This window comes from Ochotona curzoniae, unplaced genomic scaffold, assembly GCF_017591425.1.
Source record: "Ochotona curzoniae isolate NIBS_2020 unplaced genomic scaffold, NIBS_Ocur_1.0 contig_3819, whole genome shotgun sequence".
NCBI classification, from domain to species: Eukaryota; Metazoa; Chordata; class Mammalia; order Lagomorpha; family Ochotonidae; genus Ochotona; species Ochotona curzoniae.
The window spans coordinates 26,127,377-26,153,384 of NW_024466004.1; the positions used below are offsets into that span (position 1 = coordinate 26,127,377).

The window sequence follows — 26,008 nt, forward strand, 5'->3', positions numbered from 1 at the left end:
AATAAATATGGAAAAGCATCCCTACTTCTCATCTATGGCGTGCAACATTAATCCTGTCTATATCTGTATCTGATATTTCCCTATATTTTGTTTGTAAAGGAGTTGGGGAAGAACTGATACTGGGATATCTGTGAAGTTATGAACATTCTTTGTGTGGCATTTGAAGACTGAGCAACCCAGTACTTACACTTTATGTGTTTTATCTGTTTATGAGTGGACAGGTACATGTGCAAAGCACCTTAAACTATAGTTATGTATATGTTTTTTAAATTTTATTCCTAGTGTTTTGTCCAAGGATATGCACAGCACACAGCAGGAAGGATGTAGAAATACATGTTGAGTTGAATTAAGAAATTCAAAAGTTCTAGTCTGTGTGTTTGTGGGTGATTAGAGTTCTGAGAAAAGATAATTAATGTAAATGTGAGTGTAAGTGTAAAAATATAAGTATTTAAAAGACCTTCAAATGGCTCATTTTTTCCCAAGCTAGAAAAGAATATCTGTAGGATCCCCAGGAAGATTTAGTTGTTGAACTACAATTACTTCACATAAGACGTAAGTAATTCACCTCATTTAATCTTCATGATATTCCATTCTCATTCCATAGATGAGAGATGTAGAGTTCTCCCATATTTGATAAGTGTAACATTAATATAGCACAAAACAGATATTAAGTCCTGGGTTATTCACAAGGTCAATTCTTTGAAAATTGCAGCACTGAAGGAATCATATCATCCAGTATAGTTATTGTTCTTTAGATCCAAAATTTACACAATTTAGCTGAAATAGATATCATGATAAAATATGAGATGGCTCAGAGAACAGGATAAGAAACATGGATAAGCTTTGACAAGAAAAGGAAGAGCTCCAGGGGCACACAGAATGGAAGTCCTGACATGTCATCAAGTACTCTGTTCTTGTTAGTCTCAGCATCAACTTGCTGAGGATCTGAATCCTAAGAGAGCCAGTTAGTGAGAATCACTTAAAACACCTTGACTGATGGGTATGGAAAAACCATACTTGAGGGAGAGCGTGCAGCTTCCCAAAACAAATATATATGTATATATATATACATATATATATGAAAGATTTGCATTATGGATTATTCTGTCAGCCCAAAGCTAAAATTTTTAAACTGAATCCCCAACCTGTTACCCTACATATAGAGCACCCCTCTGCCTTAAGTCATTCACCAGTTTGTCATCCTTTTTCTGTTAACAAAAAAAAAAAAACCTGATTTATGTAAAGGGAACAGATTTTATGTATTTAGTAGGTAACATTTAAGAGCATAACGATACTTCCCAACCTACCTTCTTTCCTGGCCCTCTTCACTCTTACCCTCCCTAGTCCCTACTGTCTTATTTTTTTATTTTAATTTTTATAATTTTATACTTTCAGTTTAGTTTATAATCACAGGTTTAATCCTCCACTGAATAAAAAACTCAACAAGGAATAAATAGAAAAAGTAACACTCCTTGAGAGTATAGACAAGGGCTGTAAAAATAATCAAATATCAAAATGTCAATTTCACTCATATATATCATATTTTTTACTTTGCATATTGGTTACTTGAAACCAGAGAAAATGTGATATTTGTCTTTTGGAGACTAGCTTATTTCACTAGCATAATGGTCTCAAATTGCATGTATTTTATGGAAAGTAGTATTCCATTGTGTTTATATTTCAGTTTCTTTATCTAGTCATCAGTATGGAAATTCCTTGGAAATCAAATACCTTCTTCTAGGTTAATCTGTGTTTCAAATCCCCTTTAAATGAGATGATGAGTCAGCTAACAATTGATATATTTTTTTATTTCCATCAGGTAATCTGGACTCCCCCTTTCTACCTCCCCCAAGAACCATATTGAAATCTAGCTTCTTTTAATTTACCTCTAATAAACTTGACTTAAATTAGTCTAGTGCCAAGATTCTTGGAAAATTCTATTGATGAATAATAACAACTTACTATTTTTTTAGTAAAATCATCAAATGAAAAATTCCAAAATATTGTGGTGTATTGATCTGCCAATGTGTTGCTCTATATTGTGTACCATGTTTGTGTATCTATATGTATCTTTCACACTTTTTGTGGATCTGGATGGACATCTTTGTGATTCTGCTAAATGCTCAGGCAATTCTCTAACTTCATTGTTTTCAGAGATTATCACTGATGGTTCTGTAATTATATATGTACTTTAACCCTCTTACCAACATGTTACCTTGTAAAATTATCCTGGTAGTAAATATAGTTTGGGAGAGTGCATGTTATTCCAGTTCCATTTCATATAGTCAAGCTCTAAGGAGGACTATCATGAAAAGAACTGTTTAACCCAACATTTTTGAGACAACATGCCTCAGAACCTTTTCAAAACACAAAACTGTCTTCCAACAAGCACTGTTTTAGAAATCAGACTTGCATTTATATTCACTACATCAAAGATATTGATTAACCATGGGCTTTCTGTTCAACTTCTCATGAATGACATTTGTAATAGTACCATATCAAGATTAAAGATTCTTTTCTCTGGTGAAAAGGATAGAAGAGAGGTTTCTGTTGTCTTCTGTGAGTGGTTAAACTATTCTCCTCCCTAACCCCCATCATTGGTCCTTATTTCCACGACATTCTGGTGATGTTTTTATTCCAAAAATATATTTTTAAATGAACCTTTAGAATTTGGTATTGTGGCATATCACACCACTACCTTCATTGCCAGCCTCCCATATAGATGCCAGTTAGAAGCCCGGTTGCTCCACTTCTGACCCAGCTCCCTGCTAATATACTGGGAAGGCAACAGAAGGCAGTCCAAGTGCTTGGGCCCCTGTATCCATATGGAGACCCAGATGAAGCTCCTGAATATAGGCTTCTGTCTGGCCCAGAGCTGGCCATTTTAGCCATTTGGAAAGTGGATCAGCAGAAGAAAGACCTCTCTGTCTGTCTCTCTTCCTCTTCCTGTCCTTTTCCTTGTCCCTCTTCCACTCCTTCTCCTCTAACTCTGCTGTTCAACATAAGTAAATCATTTTAAATGAACCTTTATAGAACTTTTAATGGACACTTTTTCCTTTAGCTCTATGATAGGACGTGTTTATCTCATGAGCTCAGATACTTGAATTCAAGTCATTCTAGATCAGAATAGGTTATAGGTTATAGAGAAGGCAAGGGAAGTGTAATTCCACTTAGATTTCTTATCTTCACTTGGGCTTGACAGAGGAGTTAAGTCCAAGTCATTCACGTAATTATTTCTAACATTTCTGCCTTCATTGACAAGTAAAATGTTAGCAAACTGCATGATAGCTTTACAATTGATTTTGTTTCCCAAAGGGGAAATAATTCCTTCATATTGTTTCTTTCTTTGTCTTTCAGCAGTTCATCATATTGGTTGTACACATTCTGTAATCTTGCTGGCTATTCCAAAATGTTATTCCTACCTCTCATTTTAAACATGTAGCTAAGCATTTGAAAATGTGTGTATATACATGTCTTTATTTATTTGCAATTTTAAATTATGCATCATCAGACTTTTAAAAAACAAACCTCACCCTTATCATAAATGTTGTAGGTTAGCCTTCTAAAAAAATTTGACTTGACATGGAGTAATCTCAAATCAGCTGAATTCCTGAAAACACAGTTAAGTTAGATATTTTTGCATAACTCTTCTCTGACAAAAGCTAAAATAGAACTTCGCATCAGATCCGACGTCATTCCTACAGATGTCTTTACAAATCTGCCAATAACCTTTTGTTTGACTCCTCAGAACTTCTGTGGTAACTGCCAAGCCAACGGCCCTGGGCTGAAAAGCAGCACAGGAGAAGAAGGGGGCGCTGGCGAGCCTGGGAAGTACAATTCCATGGCCCGTAAGGTAAGAAGGCCAGCAACACGCTCAAAGACCTGCTGCACACACAAGTGCACTGTCTGGATTCTTACTCCCATTTCCTCCAGGGTGACATAGGACCACGGGGCCCTCCAGGAATCCCAGGCAGAGAGGGACCCAAGGTAAGTTAGTCCCTCCCTCCTCTGTGGGACTACCCAGGGTGGGAAAAAAAAAAAAAAGGAAAAGCCTCACTTTGCCATATACTGCTTTTTATATTTAGGGGGAACATGGGGTAAGGGACACCTGCAAATGTCATTACTTTGTTCCCTGACCTGTCCAACCTAAGTATCCCAAGCATCCCACAGGATATTGGTTTAATTGTTCTGATAGTTAATGGCGCTATTGAGTGTACTAGCTGATTATATTATGTTTTTAGGGAAGCAAAGGAGAGCGGGGCTACCCTGGAATACCTGGGGAGAAAGGCGATGAGGTAAAGGTTCTTTTCTGTTAAGTCCTACTGTTGGTTCTGCTTACTTGACTCACCACAAGACAGACACCAGTTTCCCCACAGCTCACGCTGAATGCTGAGACCAGTAACACTAGATAGTCCTTTATCAACATTAGTGCGTTTTTAATAATAATACTAATATGGTCACGTCTATTACCAGGTTTTTGAAGAAGGCACAAAGTTAATTATCAATTATGGCTTACCTGCTTTTATGTAGCAGATAATAATTGCAGTTCTCTCAAGATAAATGTGAGGGAGGATTCCTGAAATACATTGAGGGATAGTTAAACAGCCAGCACAGGAATGAGACAACTGCAGAAGTGAGCAGAACTTCCTTGAACACCACAGTAATGAGACACCAACTCCAGGACCTTGATTTTTCTGAATCTGCTGAATTTCCACATTCTTGGGAGAAAATAGACAGAAGCATCTAATTGGCCTATTTAGATCAGCTATTTAGATCAGCATTGATGAAGGCTTTAAGTCAAATGTGTCTTTGAAGCTAATGTTATAATTTTCTGATTCAAAGCCACTGTGATGCTCAAGATATCATTCTTATGCTGTATAATTCACACTAACATTTAGAAAAACCAATTAAAATGATGAATTGTTGTTAGTTTAAGTAGTTTGCTACTAATAGATCTTAATGAAAGAAAGCCATCTGGCATGTATTGTTAACCTTCATATAGTGCTGAAAATCATAATGGTAGAAAATAAGACACATTCCTCTAGTTGGAGTTATATTTCACCTTGCAAATTATCATTACATATTATTGTTTCTAGTTAATAGGAATCCTATACTGAAAAAAAAAAAAAAACTCTGAGGCTTGGTTCCATGTCCAAAGTGACATTTGTACTATCCACAAATAAAATAATAAAGGCATCTTATTTTCAGAATAAGTAAGAATTAATGAGCATTGTTTCTTCAAGTTCCATAGGTTCCACTGAAGTACCAGCAGAATAGCTGGATTTCATAGTGCAACAGCTTTTAGCTGCCCCGGTTGACAAGGCAAGCTTTAGAGGCAATTGAGAAGATAATAACAAAAGATCAGGAAATAATTGGAATTCAGGTTTTTTGTAAGTGACTTGAAGTTAAATTCACTGGAAGTAAAATTTTATTGGGTTTTGCCAGTACTTAGTTCTCCTGAAGAACTGAAATCCCTTAATACCTCCCCACTATTTTAGTGTGCTTGCTCTTAGGTATACCTGATAGATTGACAGGGAGCAGACAACATTTTTTTTGAAGACTTACTACATGGAGATATTACAACTAATTCAGTTGTCTTTCTGTTAAATCTTCACATCGCGAGAGTAATGAGAATAATCCAGAAATAGTCTATTGACTCAGTTGTGTCTTTTGAGAGGAATAGAATAGTGCAGCTTTCATCTCTCAGGTAAATAAAAATTAGTAAATATACTGACTTCTGTTTAGACTCAGATACTATCTGAAATTATGATTTGTTGATTAGCAAAACATTAACTAAGGACATTGGCATTTTCAGTTGGCCAATAAAGTTCATTGTAATGTATGTGTATTACAGTGAATCTTACCCAAAGTCTCAAATGTCTATTCTGCTTAGTGGACAAGATACAGAGAGACAGTCTTTGAAGACATCTAATTTTTACGTCTTCAATCCAACCTAGTAATTTAACAAAAAGATCAGGAAATCATTGCTCTTATGAAAGTAACATTATCTTCTTCAGGGTGTTTTCACAAGTGTTTTTGCACAATTCAGGATAGCAGCTTCATTTTGTCTTGCTTTTTGGCTTTTGGTTTTTATTGATTTTTTAAATTTTCATTTTTCATGATACAGTTCCAGAGGCACAGGGATTTCCCGTCTCACCCTCCCCACTCCTGCACCCCTCACACACCATTTTGCCCCATATTATTACAATCATATAGTCCTTCATCAACAGTCAACTTGTAAAATGCTGATAGAATCCAATCCTTCTATAATATTTCAGAATAATGGTTGATAAGTAGGATATGAAAAAATATTGTTAGCACTAAATTATAGCCACAGCAAAGTAAATATTCCTAGCAAACCAAGTAGGACTTAAGAAATATCCAAGCAGGGAAGGAAATTGGCTCTAGTGATCTCTGAATATTTATGCAATAAGTTTTCATTTGTATTTTAGTTTGGCATTCTATGCTAAATTGACTGTCCACTTTAATATGTATTTGTCTTCTTTAATGACCATCTTGTCTTCTAAAATTATCTTACTGCCCTTTATGTACCCAGAGTAACTTTTATCCTTACTGCAAAATTTTAGTTTGTTCATAGAAAGGCTGCCCAGAAATTTTTTTTAATTTATGAACTGTTGTTTATATTAAAGTTTAATGTGGTCATCAAAGGTTAATGAGTCCCAAGCGTATAAATTATGTTACCTAGCAACTCACTCAGCATCTCTAGACTGATTCAGAGTTAAGACTTAACATAGCAAAAAGGGGATTCTCTCTCTCTCTTTCTCCCTCTATATACACACATATGCATATATATGCAAATCTTATATGCATACATATGGAACAATTCTATATATGCATATATATGCAAATCATATACTTACATGTGGAATAAGTTTTATGGAAAAATATATTTTTGAGATAAAGAAACATATAGTATAATATGTTATAATATATAATTTCTAGCCATTTAAATTTCCATTATTACAGGAAATTTTTTTTCCTCACCGTTTATAAATGTGCAAGCACATTAATGACAGATTAATAAGAAATGACAACATTCTGATGTATATGGTTCACACAAGCACTCAAGCATGTATACACAAACACACAGCATTGCCAATGAGATTGATGTAATTTTGAAGAAACAACATGCTCACATACTTTAACACAAGATTTTAGCAAAAAAAAAAACTTGCTAGATGAGGAATTTTAGAATGTGCAAGATGATTCTTAGGTGTATTTACTCACATAATGTAAAGAAAAAGCTTGAAGTCATAAGTAATTCCATTTGGCAGTGGAAGTACAGGCCTGACAGAGTGTAGTTCTTGAGCCTATTAGGGCAATGAACCATGATCAAGCCCTTGACCCCAAAGAACTCTCATAAGTAAATATGTAGTAATTTTATTATAGTGATTTCACCTGATATTTCTAACATACAATCAACTCCTATCTCAAGAAAGTAATTTTGTTGTAGCAGCAGATGATTTTGTAGTATAAGAAATTGGAAATCACAAAAAAAGTATGAAAAAAATCTGTTATCTTTATTCCCATTGCCCAGGAAGGACTATTGAGAATGTTATTATTATGCACAATTCCATGCCCCCCAAACCTATAAAATACTGGAAATATTCCCTATATTTGAAGTCAGTTCACTTGGTAGGAAAACATGACCTGAGCTCATGTAGAATGGGTCTATTTATCCAGCTCTGTCAGAATATCATGCTTTGCTACAGAAATGTTTGTGTATTTGTTGGTGCTGCTTCAAGCACCATCAGGAGTATTACATAATATTCAGAATGTGCACTGTTACCTTTGTAAGAAAAAATCTGGAATTCTGACACTAAGGACTCCAGATAAAACATTTATCTATTTGTTATAATAAAATAATAAAAATCTTCAGCACTCAAGTTTTTGTAGGAAATACATTGATAGCCGTTTAAAAGTTTAAGCCCTGCATTAGTAATATTTTGACTTTTATTTTTCAATGTTATCCAAGTTTTCTAAAATAGCATTTTAATACTTGAAAATGTTTCATGAATTCTGTGTCATCTGTTTAATGCTGTGTTGTTGGCACCACTTAATAGGGAATAAGATTGATTATAGAAGTTACTGCTTAATCTTGCTGATTCTTCCTTGATATATAAGCATATCAGCTTTTTAAATTCTATCCCATAAAACTGGAATTATTCCATAATTCTATGCAGAAGAAGGCAGGCAAATCTATTTATTTTTTATGGTGAAGCCACTAAAGGGTTCTAAATTTAAAACCACCAATGAGCCTGAGCGACTAAACTAAATATTATGTCATGAAACATATTCCATTTTTCCACTATATGAATGAAGCTGTAGCTTCACTGTATATTTCTGTGATGGCATCCCGCCAGTCTGAGATGTGTATTTCCATGCCCTGGCAGTACAGGGTTCTTAGTATAATGCTGCTACTGATGGCATGGCTCCATAAGAACAGAAATGTTGTATAAATCAGCATATAAATTAAATCAGGTTTGTGATAGATTCGATATAGAGGTATTTAGCTCATAGTGCTTATTCTTTGAATATGGTTATTTGTACAAATCATGATTCTTTTTTTAAGATTCATTTATTTTGGGCCCGGCGCGGTGGCGCAAGTGGTTAAAGGTCCTCGCCTTGCACGCCCGGGATCCCATATGGGCACCGGTTCTAATCCCGGCAGCCCCGCTTCCCTTCCAGCTCCCTGCCTGTGGCCTGGGAAAGCAGTGGAGGACGGCCCAAAGCTTTGGGACCCTGCACCCACGTGGGAGACCCGGAAGAGGCTCCTGGCTTTGGATCGGCATAGTATCGGCCCGTTGCGCTCACTTGGGGAGTGAATCATGGGACGGAAGATCTTCCTCTCTGTCTCTCCTCTCTGTATATCCGCCTTTCCAATGAAAAAATAATAAAAATAAATCTTTAAAAAAAAAAAAGATTCATTTATTTTTATTAGAAAGGCAGATTTACACAGAGAAGAAGAGACAGATCTTCCATCCGTTGGTTCACTCCCCAAGTGGCCACAATGGCCAGAGCTAAGCTGATCAAAACCAGGGACCAAGAGCTTCTTCCAGGTCTCCAACATGGGTACAGGGTCCCAAGGCTTTTGACCATGGTCTATTGCTTTCCCAGGCTACAAGCAGGGAGCTGGATGGGAGGTGGAGCAGCCAGGACATGAACAGGCACCCATATCGGATCCTAGCACTTGCAAGGCAAGGATTTATCCACTAGGCTATTACACAGGACCCCAAATCATGATTCTTGATTAGCTAAAACACATGCTTAAAATTCAATGATCAAGACATTTGATTGACTAAAATAAATGTCTTATTCCCAATGATACAACTTTATAATAACATCTATCTGTCCTAGGGTCTTCAAGGAATTCCCGGCACTCCAGGTGTTCCAGGCCCAACTGGACCCCCTGTAAGTATTTGTTAATACGATTGTGGTCACAGCTAATATCTGCTAGAATGACCCAAAGTGAATTAACATTTCTCATTGCTCTGCTTAGGCTGTGCCTCTGTATGGATTGTCCAGCTGTTGCCTAGAAAGATAGCCTTATCAACAACAAGTATTTTCACTTAGAATTATTTAAGACTTCCAACATCCTGGAAACTTGTCATTTAGGATTCCAGGAGGCAAGAAAGCAATCTGTGATTAAGCTAGTCTATTTGAAATAGAAGCTAGATATAAAAGAACATTCTGCTTTTTACTTATGTTTCTTTAGCCCCAATCTTTGAACAAGACCCTCAGCACAATAAATTGAGAATGTATTTCTTTAGTCAAGGCTTACCCTGTCCCTCCAAGGAGAGAAGCTCCTTTCCCTCAATCCTCCCCTGCCAAGCATCATTTCTTTTTCCATCAGAATCCAATCCTAGGTCACTAGATAATATATACTACACACAATAAAATTCAAATTTCAGATAAATAGCTAATTTTTAATAAAAGTATGTTCCAACATACTATATTTTTATTCGCTAAATCTAGCAATTCAACTCATGCCTTAACTTATCCATCTCTTCCTTTCTTAGAACTTCTGTTCAGAGACTTTACTGCGCAAATGGCAATGCATTCTTATTGCTTGTTTTAAATCATAAATTTTCTATAATAAAAGCTTTATCATTTATGCCTCACCATAGTGTGTAGATAATTTATATGGCTTTAAATTTGAATGTTGTAAGAAAGAGTTGTCATGGAAATCATGGAAATTACAGCTCTCTTCCTAAAGGAGAATTAAAAATGATTTTTATTTTTCATTCATAAAATGCAGATCACATAAGTTAATATCACATTGTTAATTTTGCCATGTCTTGGAGTGTTTAAAATGTTGATCATTCCAAAATTATAGCTCATTTAGGAAGGCATAATGTTATGTAAATTGCCATTTAAACAGCAAAGCTAGATTCTTAAATGTATCAAGAGGTTCCAATTAAAGTCATTAAATGTAGTTGGCCAAGGTGAAAAAGTGACCACAAATACAAATTTTACCCTTCTGAGGGCTTATCAGCAGGACACAGCTGCTGTATCAGCCTAAAGAAAACTAAGCTTATAGGACTGATTTAATTAGGATCAAATGACCTTCAGAATGTGTGAGTTTTAGCAACCAATTTCCAATATCCTTTAGTCATTTAGTTTTTGTTTCTGTGACAAATTGGTTTTGTGTTTTACAGGGCTTATTGGGAAGAACAGGACATCCTGGTCCAGTGGGAGCAAAGGGTGACAAGGTACTGAGGAAGAGCCTCACAGACACTGTCCAAATCCGGTTTGGTGTAGAGTAGGGATGGGTGAGACCTGCTACAGAGAGATCCATGGAATCAAGCAAAGTCTGCAAGTAGAAATGATGGCAAAGAGTAGCTTGTATTTTGGCTGACATACAACAACATTGGTGCAAAATTTTGTGTGAGTACAGATATTATCTCTAGGGGAAAGGATGAGTAGTACACTGGTGCCGCATAGCAATGATGTGAACTGGACTCAGGGTCCTGATCATCTGTCTGTATGTAGGTTGGGAATGTGTAAGTCAAGTGGTTTGCCTCAAGTAGTGCCAACTATAAATGTTTATCTCTTTTAGTTTGGGTGACTTACAAACAACAAATATTTATTTCTCACAGTTCTGCAGGCTGGGAAGTCCAAAGTCAAGGCACTGATAAACTTAGTGTTAGGGAAGGGTGGCTGTCGCTGTCTTATTTTAAATGGCATGTTCTATGACGTGTCTTCACATAGTAGAAGGACAGCCCAGCTGCACTGATTCTTTCTTGTAAGGGAACTAATCCCGTTCATAAAAGTACCATTCTTCCACCTGGTGCTGTGATCCTGGGGGTTATTATTTATTGTTAGAATTGGCAAGGGACAAAATCATACCAGGTGGTGCCAAGGCTCCACACAGCATGCTGGCTATCAGGACCAGGATTCCAATAACAAGGGCTTGCTGAGACAAACTTCAAGTTTTCTCCATGACAGGTTATGGAGGAAATTCACAAAAGAACAAGGCCAACTTTTTTTCCAGACAGGATGGTTGTCAGATGAACAGGCTGTTGTGGTTAACAAGGACCCAGCAATGGAGATACGAAAAAGACCACAGGGCTTGACTTGGGCTCTAAAGTGGTTAGTTCAAGCCAGAACAACAGACAGTGAATTAAGCCTAACTATTCCAATCAAGGACATAAGAATCAAGAGTACATATGAGCTGCTCAAGTGGCTTCTGCTCTCTTACCTGGGTTGCAAACTTCCCGAACAAAATAGTGCAGAGCGGCATCCAGGAGCCAGAGAATCCCAGCAAATGTTAAAGGAAACAGTGTGTTCCTTCTAGATAGTCTCAGCACGCTTTATTCTCACAATATCCTAAGGAACCTGCCCAACCCCACCAGCCTTTTTTCTCTGTTCTCTATGGAAATTATTCAGTCATGGGCTTCCTTTGAAGTTAATGGGAATTCCACACTGAGATGAGCTTGCGGGCACAAATGAAAGTGAAAAGATGACTATTAATTGTGCCAAGGGGAAAAGAAGTATCTTCAGTAGGCACATATTTTCCCTTGTCTGTGGACTCATGAGAACGTCATTCTCTGAAGGGCACTGACAGTAGCCAGCAGAAAATGGCATGTCTTAGATAGCCACCATCAAAGAGTAAAACTCAGGGAAAGATACAATGAACTCATTCTTTGTCACACACTTTTCAGGCAGATGCTTTGCAAGAACTACTCAACAGCTGATTTTTATTAAATATATGATTCTTCTTATCCTTCATCAGAATTATAGCAAAGAAGAACTGAAATTCCTCAAAATCTTTGGTCTCCCTGGATTATTTTTTTAAGTAATCATTCATTGAAATTGAGATAGAGGAATTTAAAGAATATTAATGAGGGTATTATTCTGAAAGAAAAGCACAATTTAAAAAAGATGTCAAGGGAACTGAAATAACTGCTTATTATGGACTGAGAAATATTCCTTGTTTTGTAAAAATACTATTTATGTGTGTATGTTTGTATATATATATATTCACGTTCCAACCTGAGTCTATTTTTCAGAGTCCTTTTTGTTTCTTCCTATAAGCAGCGTTTCTACTGCTGTACAAGTTGTATAGACCACTTCCTTCCAACAGTGTTACACCACAGCCATTTCTGTTCAGCAGCACATGTATGACTTGGTTATGAAGTCTGATCTTAACCTGGGAAAAGAAAGAAGTTTCTCATTCTCTCCTATTTTGATCAAATCATGTGCATGATCTTTCTGTTTCCCCAAAATGAAGGTGGTCAGGTGAGACTTAAAGTGAATGTTGTCCCAGAGAGCCACTCACCCAGAGTCGACAGTCTTTTTCCAGGAACTCTGTGTGTCCCCTGATGTTAGGAGAGAGCTCTTGGTTAATTTGAAGTCCAGAACAGGGTAGCCTGGATTGTCTGCCTCCATTTGAAATACAGTTTTTGCCCAGAACTCACACAATGAGAATCTGGGTATGTGCGACAAGATTTATACCTTTCCTGTGGTCTTGAAATGAGTGTTCCTAGGTAAAAGAGAAAGTCAAGCTATAAGACTTCACAACGCTGAAGAAAAAAAAAATTGATTTCAGAAGCTGGCTGTCTGAGTAAGCTCAATTTAGCAATGCTTAACTCATTGATTTTGTCCTCCCTGTCTTTTGCAGGGCAGTGAAGGACCCCCTGGGAGACCTGGACCACCTGGACCACCCGTGAGTCATTTGGAGTTTAGGAATTAGCATGCATGTGTTTACTTAACACTGTTGTAGCTCAGAGATCAGACGTTCTCAAAGATGAACATATCCTGAGTTTTGCTGGACAAACAATGCTCAGTACATCTTCTGGGAGACCTGTTTTGTTCCCTCCTTAGCTTAGTCCTTACGTGCAATGCTCAGATTTGCAGACTGTCAATTCCTAGCATGGACTCAAAGGACCAGGCTGTGTGCTTCCAAACGCCATAATTCATGCCCTAGGGACCCTGGAAGAGTGATTTAACCTCAGTGAGCCTCCTTCACAGAGGAGAGTGGCTATAAGGAGGGAGCCCTTCTGGCAATCCAAGCTGGAACAAATTGTTGCATTATTTCAAATGTGTTCCTCCTTCTCCTTCCCATGATGTCTGAGATGCAAGAAAATTCTATTTTTATAGCACCCAGTGAAAAAAAATACAAGAGGCATGGATTTTTTTTTTTTTTTTTTTTTAATGCTAGTGATTGAGATAGACGCACTGTTTGCCAGGGAGTTTGTGGACAGGAAAGGTCCCTCTCTGTGGCAAGTCTGCCCTCATGTGGGGCCGCGCTCAAATCGCAGCCTAGTTAGGTCCAAACCAAGCATTTTTTAGCACCCCATCTCACAGGATGGTTTAAGAAACCAAAATCATCAGAGAAAATACAGAATCCATCTGTGGCTTTTGTGGGTAACAGAGAGACATCACTAGTCTTGCGCAGTGCCAAGCTTTGCACACATAATTGAACACACTGGCACTCTTTTTTAACCCTCCTTTGACAACAACTAAGAAAGTATTTAGGGTTTAATTCTTAAGATATTCTCCCCTCCAGTGGACAGAATAGGAAATATAACAAGAGCTCCTGAAAGGAGACTGTAGTTTTAAAATGTACTTAAGAAATCTTCCCTCTGAAATCTCCAAAACCATTCATCGTTCAAGACACAGACTAACATATATTTCCTGGGAAACTTCCTGTAGAAATTTCAGGCAGAAATATCCATTCTCTCTTCGGCATGCAGCACACACAAATACAATAGGCATTAAGTAGCTGTCAAGTGAATGAGTGAAATGAAAAAGGAAAGAATAGATGAAGCATTTTTCTTCCACTACTAATGTTTTGAGGATTCATGCAAATTGTGTACTCTGAACACCACTGACTACCACAATCCAAAAACAATGAAGTGATAATTTGTTCAATTTTGCAACTGAAATGTGAAAAAAAATTACAAAAATAAAAATGTGGATTCAATTGTTGATTCTATGGAAACAAAAAAAGGATCAAAATCCAACTAAAATTCTCACATGCATTTTTTTTCACATGCATGCCAGAATATATGCTTTTTTCAAATTATAGATCAAGTTCTTTTTTGTTAAGTGTTGGCTATCTAGAGACTTCATATGTCAACTTTTTATAGGAAGTCCTTCTTCTAAGAAATATGTTTTTATGAAAACATCCACATAGCGCTGTAATGTTATCATCCCATTTGCCTTCATTTTCTAATTGGCATGAAAAGCCTATGGAAAAAAATTACTTTTTGGTAGACAGATTGTTCCCTATTCACATCTTCATCAGCACAAGTATATTATAGCCTGCAGCTCCACAGGCTGTGAACAGTCAGCATAAATTGGCAATTCAGAAACTGAATTTTAATGAGCATGTAATATTTCCTCTCCAAATGCATTAGTGTGTCTCCTGTCATACCTGCAAATTAATCAAATACTAACAAAGTGTGTGAGCTCTAGATGTAGCTCATACTTCATTTCGTTCCCTGCAAAAGTCAAATTGGAAGCATTGTATTATTTTACTTACAATATTAAAGTCACTCTCTAAATTCGGGGAGGATATGCTTCAAAAATAGAATAGGAACACTATCATTAATAAAATGGTGAAGATAAAGATGGTACGAATTAACTTGAAAGAATAACCCTCTCTCATTTCTTCCTAAGGGTGTGCCATTCAATGAAGGCAACGGCATGAGCAGTCTATATAAAATACAGGTATTCACTTTTATAATGGTGTAAAATTGTTATGAACTGTTATAAATTTTTCTGATCTTTTTTTCCATTTTTTTAAAGGGAGGAGTGAATGTTCCCAGTTATCCGGGACCACCTGGCCCCCCAGTGAGTATATTTGCTAATCCTCAAGCACACTTCAGCTCAACAGCTATACTTTAACCCCAAAACAAGAACAAAAACAACTGTGCTAACCATTCTGCTAACTGGAAAAAAATGCATGTAGCAATTATTACCAAATTTAAAATAGGATAAATTATACTAAAATTGAGAAAATGTACCCAAACAAAATAATTTTTAAAAGCAGTGTCATGCATAATGCCATCACCACTTTTCATTATAGATCTAACAACTAAATAAATATCCAAGCAGATATTTATTTCTGCTTTCATATTTCTTATGTTATTCTTTGTGCACAAGCTGAAACAAAACGTAAAGCTTGCAAATATTCTGATGTATGTTTAAAGCAAAACTGGGCAAAACTCTACCGTATTCCGAGTTTTCCTTTACTCCTTGTTTTAAAAGTGACTTTTTGTTTTTGATTAAGTTTTTGTTTTTCAATACAGGGCCCAAAAGGAGAACCTGGGCCAGCGGTATGTATGTTTCCATGTCATATGTCCTTTAGAAAATTGTCTTTGTTAATGCTTGACACAGAGCATTAGCCAGAGACACCTGCCTTCTTAAGCATTCATCAGTTAGCATGTTGGAGGCGACAAGAAGGCCACCAAGGAAACACAAGTGATATACTCCTTGTTTTCTAAAATGCGGTAGTCCCAATGCTGCCACTGCCCTTGAGGTCCATCTCTTCTCATCGGTGTGTCTGAAAATCATCCTGTGATGGAGGAAGGCACATATAAAACTCCTGATAAATGGGACACTTTCTTCTTATAGGCTTCTCACAGTGACTGATTCTGTTATAAGTAGACTGTGGGAAAGAAGTACTTACTGGAAAGAAATTCCCTAGCATGTCTCACATCTCAACAGAAAAAAAGTGGGGGAAGGGTTGCAGGGAGGGATTGTTTATTTGCTTTGAGTGTCTGAGGAAATTATTCTGCAGGAAATGTGTGCTATCATAAAGCTGCTATTAGAAGGGATGTGTTAGGAGGTGAGCATTCTGCGCGGAAGGAGAGCGAGTCCTCTAGCTTAGCAAAGGATGCTAATTGTTCACAGCATCCTCCCCAGGCACGGAGCCGTAAACATTCTGCCAAATTCAATTAGATTCCCTTGATTTCTTGGCGTTTTTTTCTGTCATGTCCCTGTCAAGCATATGTCCCTCCCTTCATGTTCCATTTGTGTATCCTTTTAACCTGTAGATATATACTTGAAGCATAAATAGACCTAAAACTGAAATAAACTTTTACGAGCCATTTGCCATGGGCTTGAGAAAGAGATGTAAAGCCCCTTTGTTATAGCACAGGTTGATACAGCTTGATGAATGAATTTCAAACCAGGGAAGGAACAGGCTGTATTTTTTTAAAAAAAAAAAGATTTTCTTTAATTTTTATTTTTCATGATACAGTTCCAAAGGCTCAGAGATTTCCCTTTATACTCTCCCCACTTGCCCTTCCCCCTCACCACCACCCCTGCCCCTGCCAATGTTTTACATCTAAATGCATTTTCCAAAAAAGACATAATAAGGAGCTTGTTGCTGTTGTTTCTGGGCAACATATATTAGAACTCAGTTTATTTTACCCTGAAAGTAGTTTTTCAACACATTAGTGCCATGTTCTGAACAAGCCCCAAATAATGTAATTTGAAAGTTCGCTTTGCTACTCATGCCACCTTTTATTTGGGTGTATTTAAATACTTTCATCAAGGGCTTTCTTCATTCTAACTTAATTTTAATTCATTTTGGGTCCTGATCTTTCCCTCTCCTGCACACACACAAAACAACCCTCTGAATCATCCAGGTGAGACTAGCCTTCTTAGTGACTTTTCTGGAACAATTTTCCAAGTTCTTCCATTTGTAATTGCACATTTAGGTGAGAGGATTTTTAGAAACTTTTATGATAAAAGATAAAAAATAGCTCGCCTGTATTGGCAACAAAAATTTAGATTTGTTGGGGGTAAAAGTGAAAAAGGTGGCAATTCAGATTTTTTAATTGCCAGCAAGAATCAAAAAAATTTTAAAAGTTAATATCGGATGTTCTCTGTAGATATGTGCATTAACTGAAAAGCACAAAACCATAAATATAGGATCATGAAATGTGAATATTCAGGCTTATTTTAGAACAAAACTTCAAAATTACCCTTTGGAGACTTCACACTGCCACACATCACTCATCATCCAATGGCTGTTGCCCTGGATGACAAATAGCACACGATGTAGGAAGAAGCCAGGAATGGTAGAGAGGAAGTCACAGAGAAAGCAGTTGGAAGGACTTTTGTGGCAGATGGGGGATGTTTCTTCCCTCGGAGTCCTTCAAAGCCCAACGATAGCACCACACCACTTCTTCTAATCTATTCAGTAAGCTGGTATAAAGAAAAAATACACTTAACTGAATTTAAGATCCTCTGAGACAAACCCATTCATTCATTTGGTATTGAGTTTGTAAGTAATTTTCAATTAAAGATTGAATTAGCGACTTTGAAATATTGATTGATTGATTGAACACCTCTTGTGCCCTAAGGGCTGTGGGAAATATCAACAAAGAGAATCAAATAATGGTTTTCCTTTGTTAGTTAAGCCTGTGAATATAGAGTGGCTTCGAATTATTTCTTTGCATAAACTAATGAAGAGAGGGAAGGAAGGGAGGGGAATTTGGAGAGCAGGGATGTCAGTGTGTGAGAGCAGGGGATGAGGGAAGTGGCATTGGCTTCTTGGCACTGTACCCATGGAAGGCATAAACTCTGTTTTTACACTAAAAAATAGAGCATCACTCAGGGCCTATTTTACAGGACTTTATATAAAGTAGAATATGAGCCTTTTTTCTGTTGGCTAGTTTAAATGTTAAGGATCATTTAAAAAGATTTCTGGAGCGTAGACAATATCAAGTCACATGGCTTTTTACTAACTATGCTGTAGTTAGGACAATATCATAAATAATAATGGAAGCTGGAGCCTGAATAATAATTTTAATTAGATCGAAAAACATTTAAATGGAATAAAATTTGAAATGTTATTCTCTTAAGTGATTATATTTAAAACATACATTGTTCTAGGAAAATATTTATAGTTGACATTAACTAATTTAAAAGAAAGTATCAAATAACTGCCCACTTTCTTTTTTTTTTTTGACGTAAAAAAAGTGTAAAATGTGTGGATGCCATACTATTTTCATATATAGTTATTTATAACTGCTGCCTTCACTGAATCTTACCATTTACATAATTATATAGCCTCTTTCCTCACTTTCTGATCACTGTCATAACCCACATTCTGTGACAGTAATATCCCTGCTTTCAAGAAAAATACTGTAAATGTACTGTAAATAGTATCTACAAATGAAGTGACTGGCAACATGTTAGCAATTATTAAACCAATAAATATAATTAATAAGAAGATAAAATAAAACCATGATATTGATTTGTTCATGGTTACAGCTTTCTTCACCAATGAATTTTTTTAATGTGCCCTTAAGGACCTGCAAGTTACAGTCAGACTGGAGGCCCATAACATTTTTAGTGATGACTTCTGTCTACTTTTGTGACCAATGAGCTTGAGCAGTGATTTTGGGAATCACTGGCAGTGCTCTCCAGGGTCATCCTCTTAAGTGTTCACAACTCATGTTCAACTGCACAGAATATTTAAAGATGATAAACTGTATTTTGAGATCTCCCTCTTCATCTACTGTAAAAAGGTTTAACCCTATTCATTGGTACACTAGCAGCCCCACGTACTTCATAAATTAGCATGTTTTAGTAAAGCTCTGTTTTTCTTTCTGATTCTTATTGAAATCGGAATTATCACTGGCTGGAGGGATTCATTCTAATTAGATTCTTTATCATAATTAAAATGATTAGAAAATGCACTTCTCTGAAAAATAGGACTTTTTTCTCAAGCTACTTTCAAATATCAAATGCAACAGTACAATGCTTTAAAATAGAGTACACCATTTACTTGCTCAATTACAAATCAGTATTTGGAATAAAGGCAGGGAATTGACAGAAACATCTTTGCTTTGAAACCAGTGCTTGAAAACCTTTTGATTATTACTTCTGTTCTTCTAACAGGGAGAACCTGGTGCAATGGGGCTGCCGGGACTAGAAGGATTTCCAGGAGTAAAGGTAAGCATAGAGTTTAGAAAACTGCTGATGGATTAAACATCCCAAAAGGTTGATAGAAGCATGTTTGGCACGGTGGCTAAGAAGCTGCCTAGGACACTCACCTCCCAGGTCAAAATGCCTAGGTCCTGTCAGATTTCCTCATTTCTGATCCAGCTTCCTACTGATTGGCACCCTGGGGAGTGGCAGATGAAGGCTCAGCTACTTGTGTCCCTGCCACCCACAGGCAGGACCAGATGGAGTTCTGGACTCCTGGCTACAGACTGGTCCAGCCCCAGTTGTTGCAGGCATTTTGGGAATGAGCAGACATATGGAAGATTTCTCTGTGTCTCTGCAGCTCTATCTTTGTCTCTCTTTATCTTTTCAATAACATTAGAATATAAATTTTTAAAAAGAGATACAACTCTTGTTACAAAATGTTTACTGAGCACCTGTTTTAGATTGGAAGACACACAAGGGAAAAAAGCAGACAAAACTATAACTGGGTATTCCGGCAAGAGAATACCCAAATGAAAATGAAAAACTTAATAAAACCTAAATAATATTGTTGCTACGTGCTACAAAAAGAAAATATAGACCAGGTTCAGAGAATCAGGAGCACTGAGGTGAAGACTGGGGTTGTGTTTGCAAGTGGGGTGGTCTCAAAGCAAAATCTGAACTAAGACTTGAAGAAGTGGAGGGGGGGAGGCCAAGTCCTTATTAGTCTGAATGAAGAACATTCCTGAAAAAGGAGACAAAGATCTAAAGGCTGTTGAGATATGAGATAGCTGTAATATCCTAGGGGACCAGTGGCCTGAGGGCAGAGAGGGTTGTAAGGGATGTCAGAGAAGTGGAGCGAGTGGTGGGGTAGTGTCAGGCATGTGTCCCTTAAAAAAAGCAGTGCTACTCAAAGTGTGGCCAGTACAGGACCAGGGCTATTCTGCAAACTTTGTTTTAGATTCTACAGCAAAGATTGTACAGTACTTGAGAGGCAGCACCTAAAAATATGCCCAGTAATTTGTCTCAAATTGCCTAACAAACATATAATCATTAGACTTACCTTAGTTTGTGATGTTTTAGAAAATAAATAAGAAACTGCTCCTGTACCCACAGGCAACTTGAGAAATACTAATAAAAAAGATACTAGTCAATATAATGACTTTATCTTTCAATCTGAGGGAAATGGAGAGCCATTGGTGGTTTCTAAGTAAAATGATACAACCTGCATTCAAAGGTAAGAAAAGAAGCAGAAAATACAGCTAGAAACCCATTCCAGCAGTCCGAGTGGGAGTGGAAACTGGATCAAATCAGAGTTAGAAACAGTGCAGGTAGTGAGAAGAGGTTCAGGTCCTGGATATTTTTTGAAGGTGGAGTCAATAGGATCTTCTGATTGATTAGCTGCTGGACTGATAGCATGAAGAGGAGTCAAACATGACTCTAAGATTTAGGAAATGAGCACCTGGGATGATTAGGTGGTTATAATCTGAAGTTTGGAGGGCTGTGCCCAAACCCTATTTGAAGGTGTGAAGAGGAGTTGTTTTATGTTGGACATGTGGACAAATTGGAAGAGAACTGTTAGCAAAGTAGAGGTGTTGAGTAGGCAGGATGATAAAAATAGAACTTTGGAAAGAAAACTAAGTGGAGATAGAATTTGTCTGTCTCAAGCATATGCATGCTATTTTTAAAGCAAGAGGATTAGATAAGATGATCAAGGGAATGTGTTAAAAAGAGAGAGAGACGAATAAAAAGAAGTGTTTCAAAGACTGAGTCCTGTAGCCCACTGGCATGCAGTGATTACACAGAAAAGAGGAACTTTGAAGGGGAGTAGTGAAGTGACCAGGAAGGTATGAAGGAATATTGATGCCCTACAAGTCAAGTGAAAATAATCAAGGAAAAGGAACTGATCACCTGTCCCAAATACTACAAAGTAACTCAGAATATGGGGGTAGGGTCAAATAGAATATTTGAATAATCTATCAGGTATACAAATATTGAATAAAATTTTTAGTACATTTCAAGAGTGAAAAAAATACAGTGAAACTGATTACATTCTTTGCTAATCATTCTATTACACATTTTTGACAATGACTATGATTTATGTGAAATTCTTTGTTTTTAAAAATCTGTTGATTTATTTGAAGGAGTTAGAAGGAGCAACAGAGAGATATACTTTCCACTGGTTCACTCCCAAAATAGTTAGAATGACCTGAGTTGAATCAGGCCAATGTCATAAGCCATTAGCGATGTCCGTCTGGCCTCCTACACGACTGCAGGGATCCAAACACTTGAGCCATCTTCTAATTATATTTGCAGGCTATCAGCAGGAACCTGGATGAAAAGTGAAGCTGCCAGAACTCTAATCTGTGCCTACAGGGTTGCCTGTGTCACAGGGGGCTGCTTTACCTTCTAAGCCATGATGTCAGCCCTGAAAAACATTTCTTCTACTTTACATATTGGATCTTGGTGCTAGTTGGCCTTTGGCTTTCTTTTTGTTTGTTTCTTACAGTTATTTATTTGAAATGCAGAGTTATAGAGAGACAAGGGAGGAGAGAGGGAGAGAGAGCTTCATTCACTGGTTCACTCTCCAAATGGCCACAAAGGCCAGGAGAGGGCCAGGTGGAAATCAGGAGCCAAGAGCTTCATTTGGGTCACTCAAGTGGGTGGCACGGATCAAGAACCTGGGCCAGGCTCACTGTTTCAGATCATTATCAAGGACCTGCATCTAAAGCAGAACAGTTGAGACCTGAATTGACACCTGTATGGGACACAGGAATTGCAGGCAACAGCTCTACCCACTATGCCACAATATGGGCCTCAAGACAAAACCGTTGTAGCCTTTGGCTTTCATTTCTATGTTTAATATTAATATAATTTTAATGTAGTCAATTTTAAAACCTATTTTATGATTCCTTGTTTTGTGCACAAAGTGACTTTTACATTCATTTTAGCAAAGATCAGATAATTTCAACATGTTTTTTAGTATTTCATGTTCATGCTATTTTATTTTTATGTTAATCTACATAGAACTTAGGTAAGATACAGTGTGGAGAAAGCAATCAAGCTTTTGGCAAGGTCATTCATTACCACTGTTTATTGAATAATGGATCCCTTTCTTTACTAAAGTCCTATTACGAATTCTTATCTGTTTTGAGATGTATTTTATTGTTGCACTGCTTAATCTTAAGCCATTATTCCAGTTACCCAGGCTTATCACATGTTTAAATATTGATAGTGTTAGTATCTATTATTCTTCTTTCCTCTTATCTCATTCATTTATTATTCCAAGTGAGCTTTAATATCATTTGATCAAACTACAATTTTATAAGAATTGAATTAAATTTATAAATCAGTGTGGGCAGTAATGACACCTTTACAACATTTGCAACATTGTCTAACCCAGCAAGAACAAAGCACATCATTTCCTTTAATCAAGTCTTCTTTTACGTCCCCAAGTAAAGTTAGGATATTTTTTAAATGTACCTTCTGCCCAACAAATTGCCATTTTATTATCCTGTATATAATTACTGGTATTTTCAGCACTGTCAGATTAGTCAAAAACACCACACTGCCTCTTTAGAAACATTTATTGCTCAAAAAGAGTCAAAGGATCTTGATTGATCAAATGACAAGAACTACAAGTTCTTAGTTGTATTTCATTCTAACCCTACATTCACTGAGTCAAGTGTAAGAAAAGCTTTTCAGAAGGTACTCAATATGTAGGAAAAAATACTAATTTTAGCTATAAGAATATATGGAATACTGTTATGAAGGCGTTTGGGGGTTACTGATTACAACCCATATGTCCTACATCAGAGTACCTGAATCAATTCCTGGTGCTGGCTCCTGACTCCAGTTTCCTGCTAAGGCAGATCCAGTCAAGTAATTGGTCAAGTAATGGAATTCCTACCATGTACTTGGAAAGCTGGAATAAGTCCCTGGCTCTATATACCTGGCATTTGGAAAGGGAACAATTAGATTTCTCTTCCTCTTTCTTTCTTTTCAAATTAATAATTTTTAAAAATATTATAAAATTAGATGAATGCATGTTATGATTAAGACTTTATGTTGGTTTATGTAACAAGAGTTATAGCAAATTTCAATTAACTACTCATTATTTTTCCACACACTCTCTACCCTTACATCAGCTAATAACATCAAATATAAATTATTAGAATATTAATTTTATGAAACTTTTAGAAACATGATACACTGTTATTTTTTTTTATTCCAACAGGGAGATAGAGGCCCTGCAGGTCCGCCAGGGATAGCTGGGATATCGGTGAGTTCAGATTAACTTACATAATTCTCACGTATAACATCTGTAATTCCCTTTTAAACCTATGTCCAAGGATCAAGAGTTATTGGGAGTGCCTCATAATCCATAGAGCATTATATTCCCAAATATCCAGTTTAAAAAATATAGGCATTTGTCCCCTAACTCAAGAATATTCCATTTTTTTTAATTTTTACCTTTGTCTTTCATTTTCATATATTTTAAAAAGAGACCAAATTTCATCCATTTCATGTATACAATTTTGAGAGCATAATGCTAATTCCCACTCTACCCTCCTTCTCTCTCTTCCTCACTCCTATCTATCCTTCCTTCTTTTCTTTTTTCTTTTAATTTTTACAGTGGTATACTTTCAATTTACTGCATAATCACAAGATTAACCACCCACTAAATAAAGAATTTAACATGCACTAAGTAGAAAAACCACTGTTCCTCAGGAATGTAGACAAGGACTGTATACAATAATCAAATGTCAATAATTAAATTTCTAAATATCAGTTCCACTCTATACTCATTACTTTTTTTTTCGCTATGATTATTAGTTACCACGAATCAGGAAACATGGTATTTGTCTTTTGCAGACTGGCTTATTTCACTTCTTCTAACTTTTTATCTTCCCAAGTCACTTTCACAGGGATAAAGGAAAGCTGGGTTACCATGACTGGGTATTAATATATGAGCATAGCTTTAAATAACATTTTTTGTTTCTCGGTTCTTGCCATATTTCAAGATTCCTTAATCATGGAAGGGAAAAGCTCTCCTCCTCAGACACATACTTGAAGTTTCTTAGATTAAGCTGCAATACGCCTGAGTTATCCCTTAGCTTGCTGTTATTAGCAGAACTTTATTGCTGCTAATGTTTCCTCGTAAACTGGCCCTTCAATCCTCTCAATCATTTTTGTTGCTCTCTGGTGTCAAATGTTTTAATCTCATCAAGGTCTTTTCAAATGAATGGTAAGTGCTCCAGGAAAGGTTGAAATCATTTCTCCAAGCCCCGGGGATCATTCTGATCTCCATTCATGATACTCTAATTAAAATTTTGTGGTCACACTTTATGAATAAGAGCCCATTTATCCTCTTAGTAGGTGCCCCTGCAGGACAGGCCTAGGAAGCATTGTAAGAAAGTCAATGGAAAGCATGTGAGAAAGATAAGAAAGGGCAGTATCATCATTACCCACTGACATCTACTGAAACCCTACCCACCCAGGGCCACCCAAGGCCACCCAATGCCCCAGCCATCACCTAGAACTGTGCACCAGCACTCCGTGCCTGGAAGTGCCAATCTCCACTCTGCTTTTCTTCATTTCACTCTAAGTCTAGCAACAAAAATTAAAACCCTCTCAATAATCTCTTTTTTGGCTGTTTCAGTTGAGTTAAATATTTCTATGGTTATAAAAGTAACATGAACATGTTTTCTTCAGCAATAATTACACATTGTTTTGTTTTTATAAAAAGGCATTCTACATAATGTTTGACTACACCCTTCAGCCCATTCTCTGCCTGCTCTATTCACTGACCACTATTCCCAGCAAACTCTCTTTAACTCTGTATCTGGAACTGCCTTCAGAAAACCCTTACAGCATGTCCCCACTTTATCTTCAAATACTGTTTTTGTTTCCATGTCATAAATTGGAAACTTAATTTCCCCTAGTTAGACTATAAATTACTTTTTGTGTTTTTATTTGAATTTTTAAAAATAATTACAAAGGTGAGGGGTTTGCAGACCCAGCTGGACCACAGATTGTGATGGCGAGGGTCAGGGTTGGGAGGAAATGTAAATGGGAGGAATATTTTCTGTCTTCCCTCCTGTGTCCAAGGGCAGGGGGCAGGGAACGAAGTGTGTTGCTCCTTACTGACTGATGACATTACAGCCATGGAATGAAGGTGGCCTCCTGAAGCCACCTTTGCAACCCTGGAGGGAAGAAGCATGTCTTGGGGTGTTATTTGAGTGACAGGCAGGTGAAATCAACACAGAGAGAAAGGTCTGACTTCTGACTTGGGGCCATAAGCTTGCTACATAGTTGTTCCAATTTTGACTCCCATCTAATGGATCACTTTCATTGGCTGGAGACTTTCCATTCAGGGGCTATAAGTGTAGCCCCCACATCACCTTGGTTACTCTGAGAAATTATTGGCTTTGTTGTACAACAGGTGACAAATTCCATCCGTCTTCACAGGGGCTCTTCGTTGTACTCTCTGTCTGAGTTGTGATGTCTGTTGGCTGTCCATGTCTACCTCAGGATGTCCTCAGACTTCGGAGCTTGCTATAGAACTTGGCCTGAAGTGCTGTTCAATTTATTT

At 37.1% G+C, this 26,008-nt stretch overlaps 1 protein-coding gene across 1 annotated transcript in view; it reads left to right on the plus strand.

Annotated features, from left to right (window-relative positions):
* Window positions 1–26,008, plus strand: part of COL19A1 (collagen type XIX alpha 1 chain) — a 319,505-nt gene that overhangs the window by 260,951 nt on the left and 32,546 nt on the right. Inside the window, exons 29-39 of the mRNA XM_040983151.1 lie at window positions 3,749–3,853; window positions 3,934–3,987; window positions 4,242–4,295; window positions 9,379–9,432; window positions 10,680–10,733; window positions 13,145–13,189; window positions 15,148–15,198; window positions 15,277–15,321; window positions 15,780–15,806; window positions 19,387–19,440; window positions 23,651–23,695. Coding sequence (XP_040839085.1) covers window positions 3,749–3,853; window positions 3,934–3,987; window positions 4,242–4,295; window positions 9,379–9,432; window positions 10,680–10,733; window positions 13,145–13,189; window positions 15,148–15,198; window positions 15,277–15,321; window positions 15,780–15,806; window positions 19,387–19,440; window positions 23,651–23,695 — 588 coding nt within the window. The remainder of the gene's footprint in view (window positions 1–3,748; window positions 3,854–3,933; window positions 3,988–4,241; window positions 4,296–9,378; window positions 9,433–10,679; window positions 10,734–13,144; window positions 13,190–15,147; window positions 15,199–15,276; window positions 15,322–15,779; window positions 15,807–19,386; window positions 19,441–23,650; window positions 23,696–26,008) is intronic.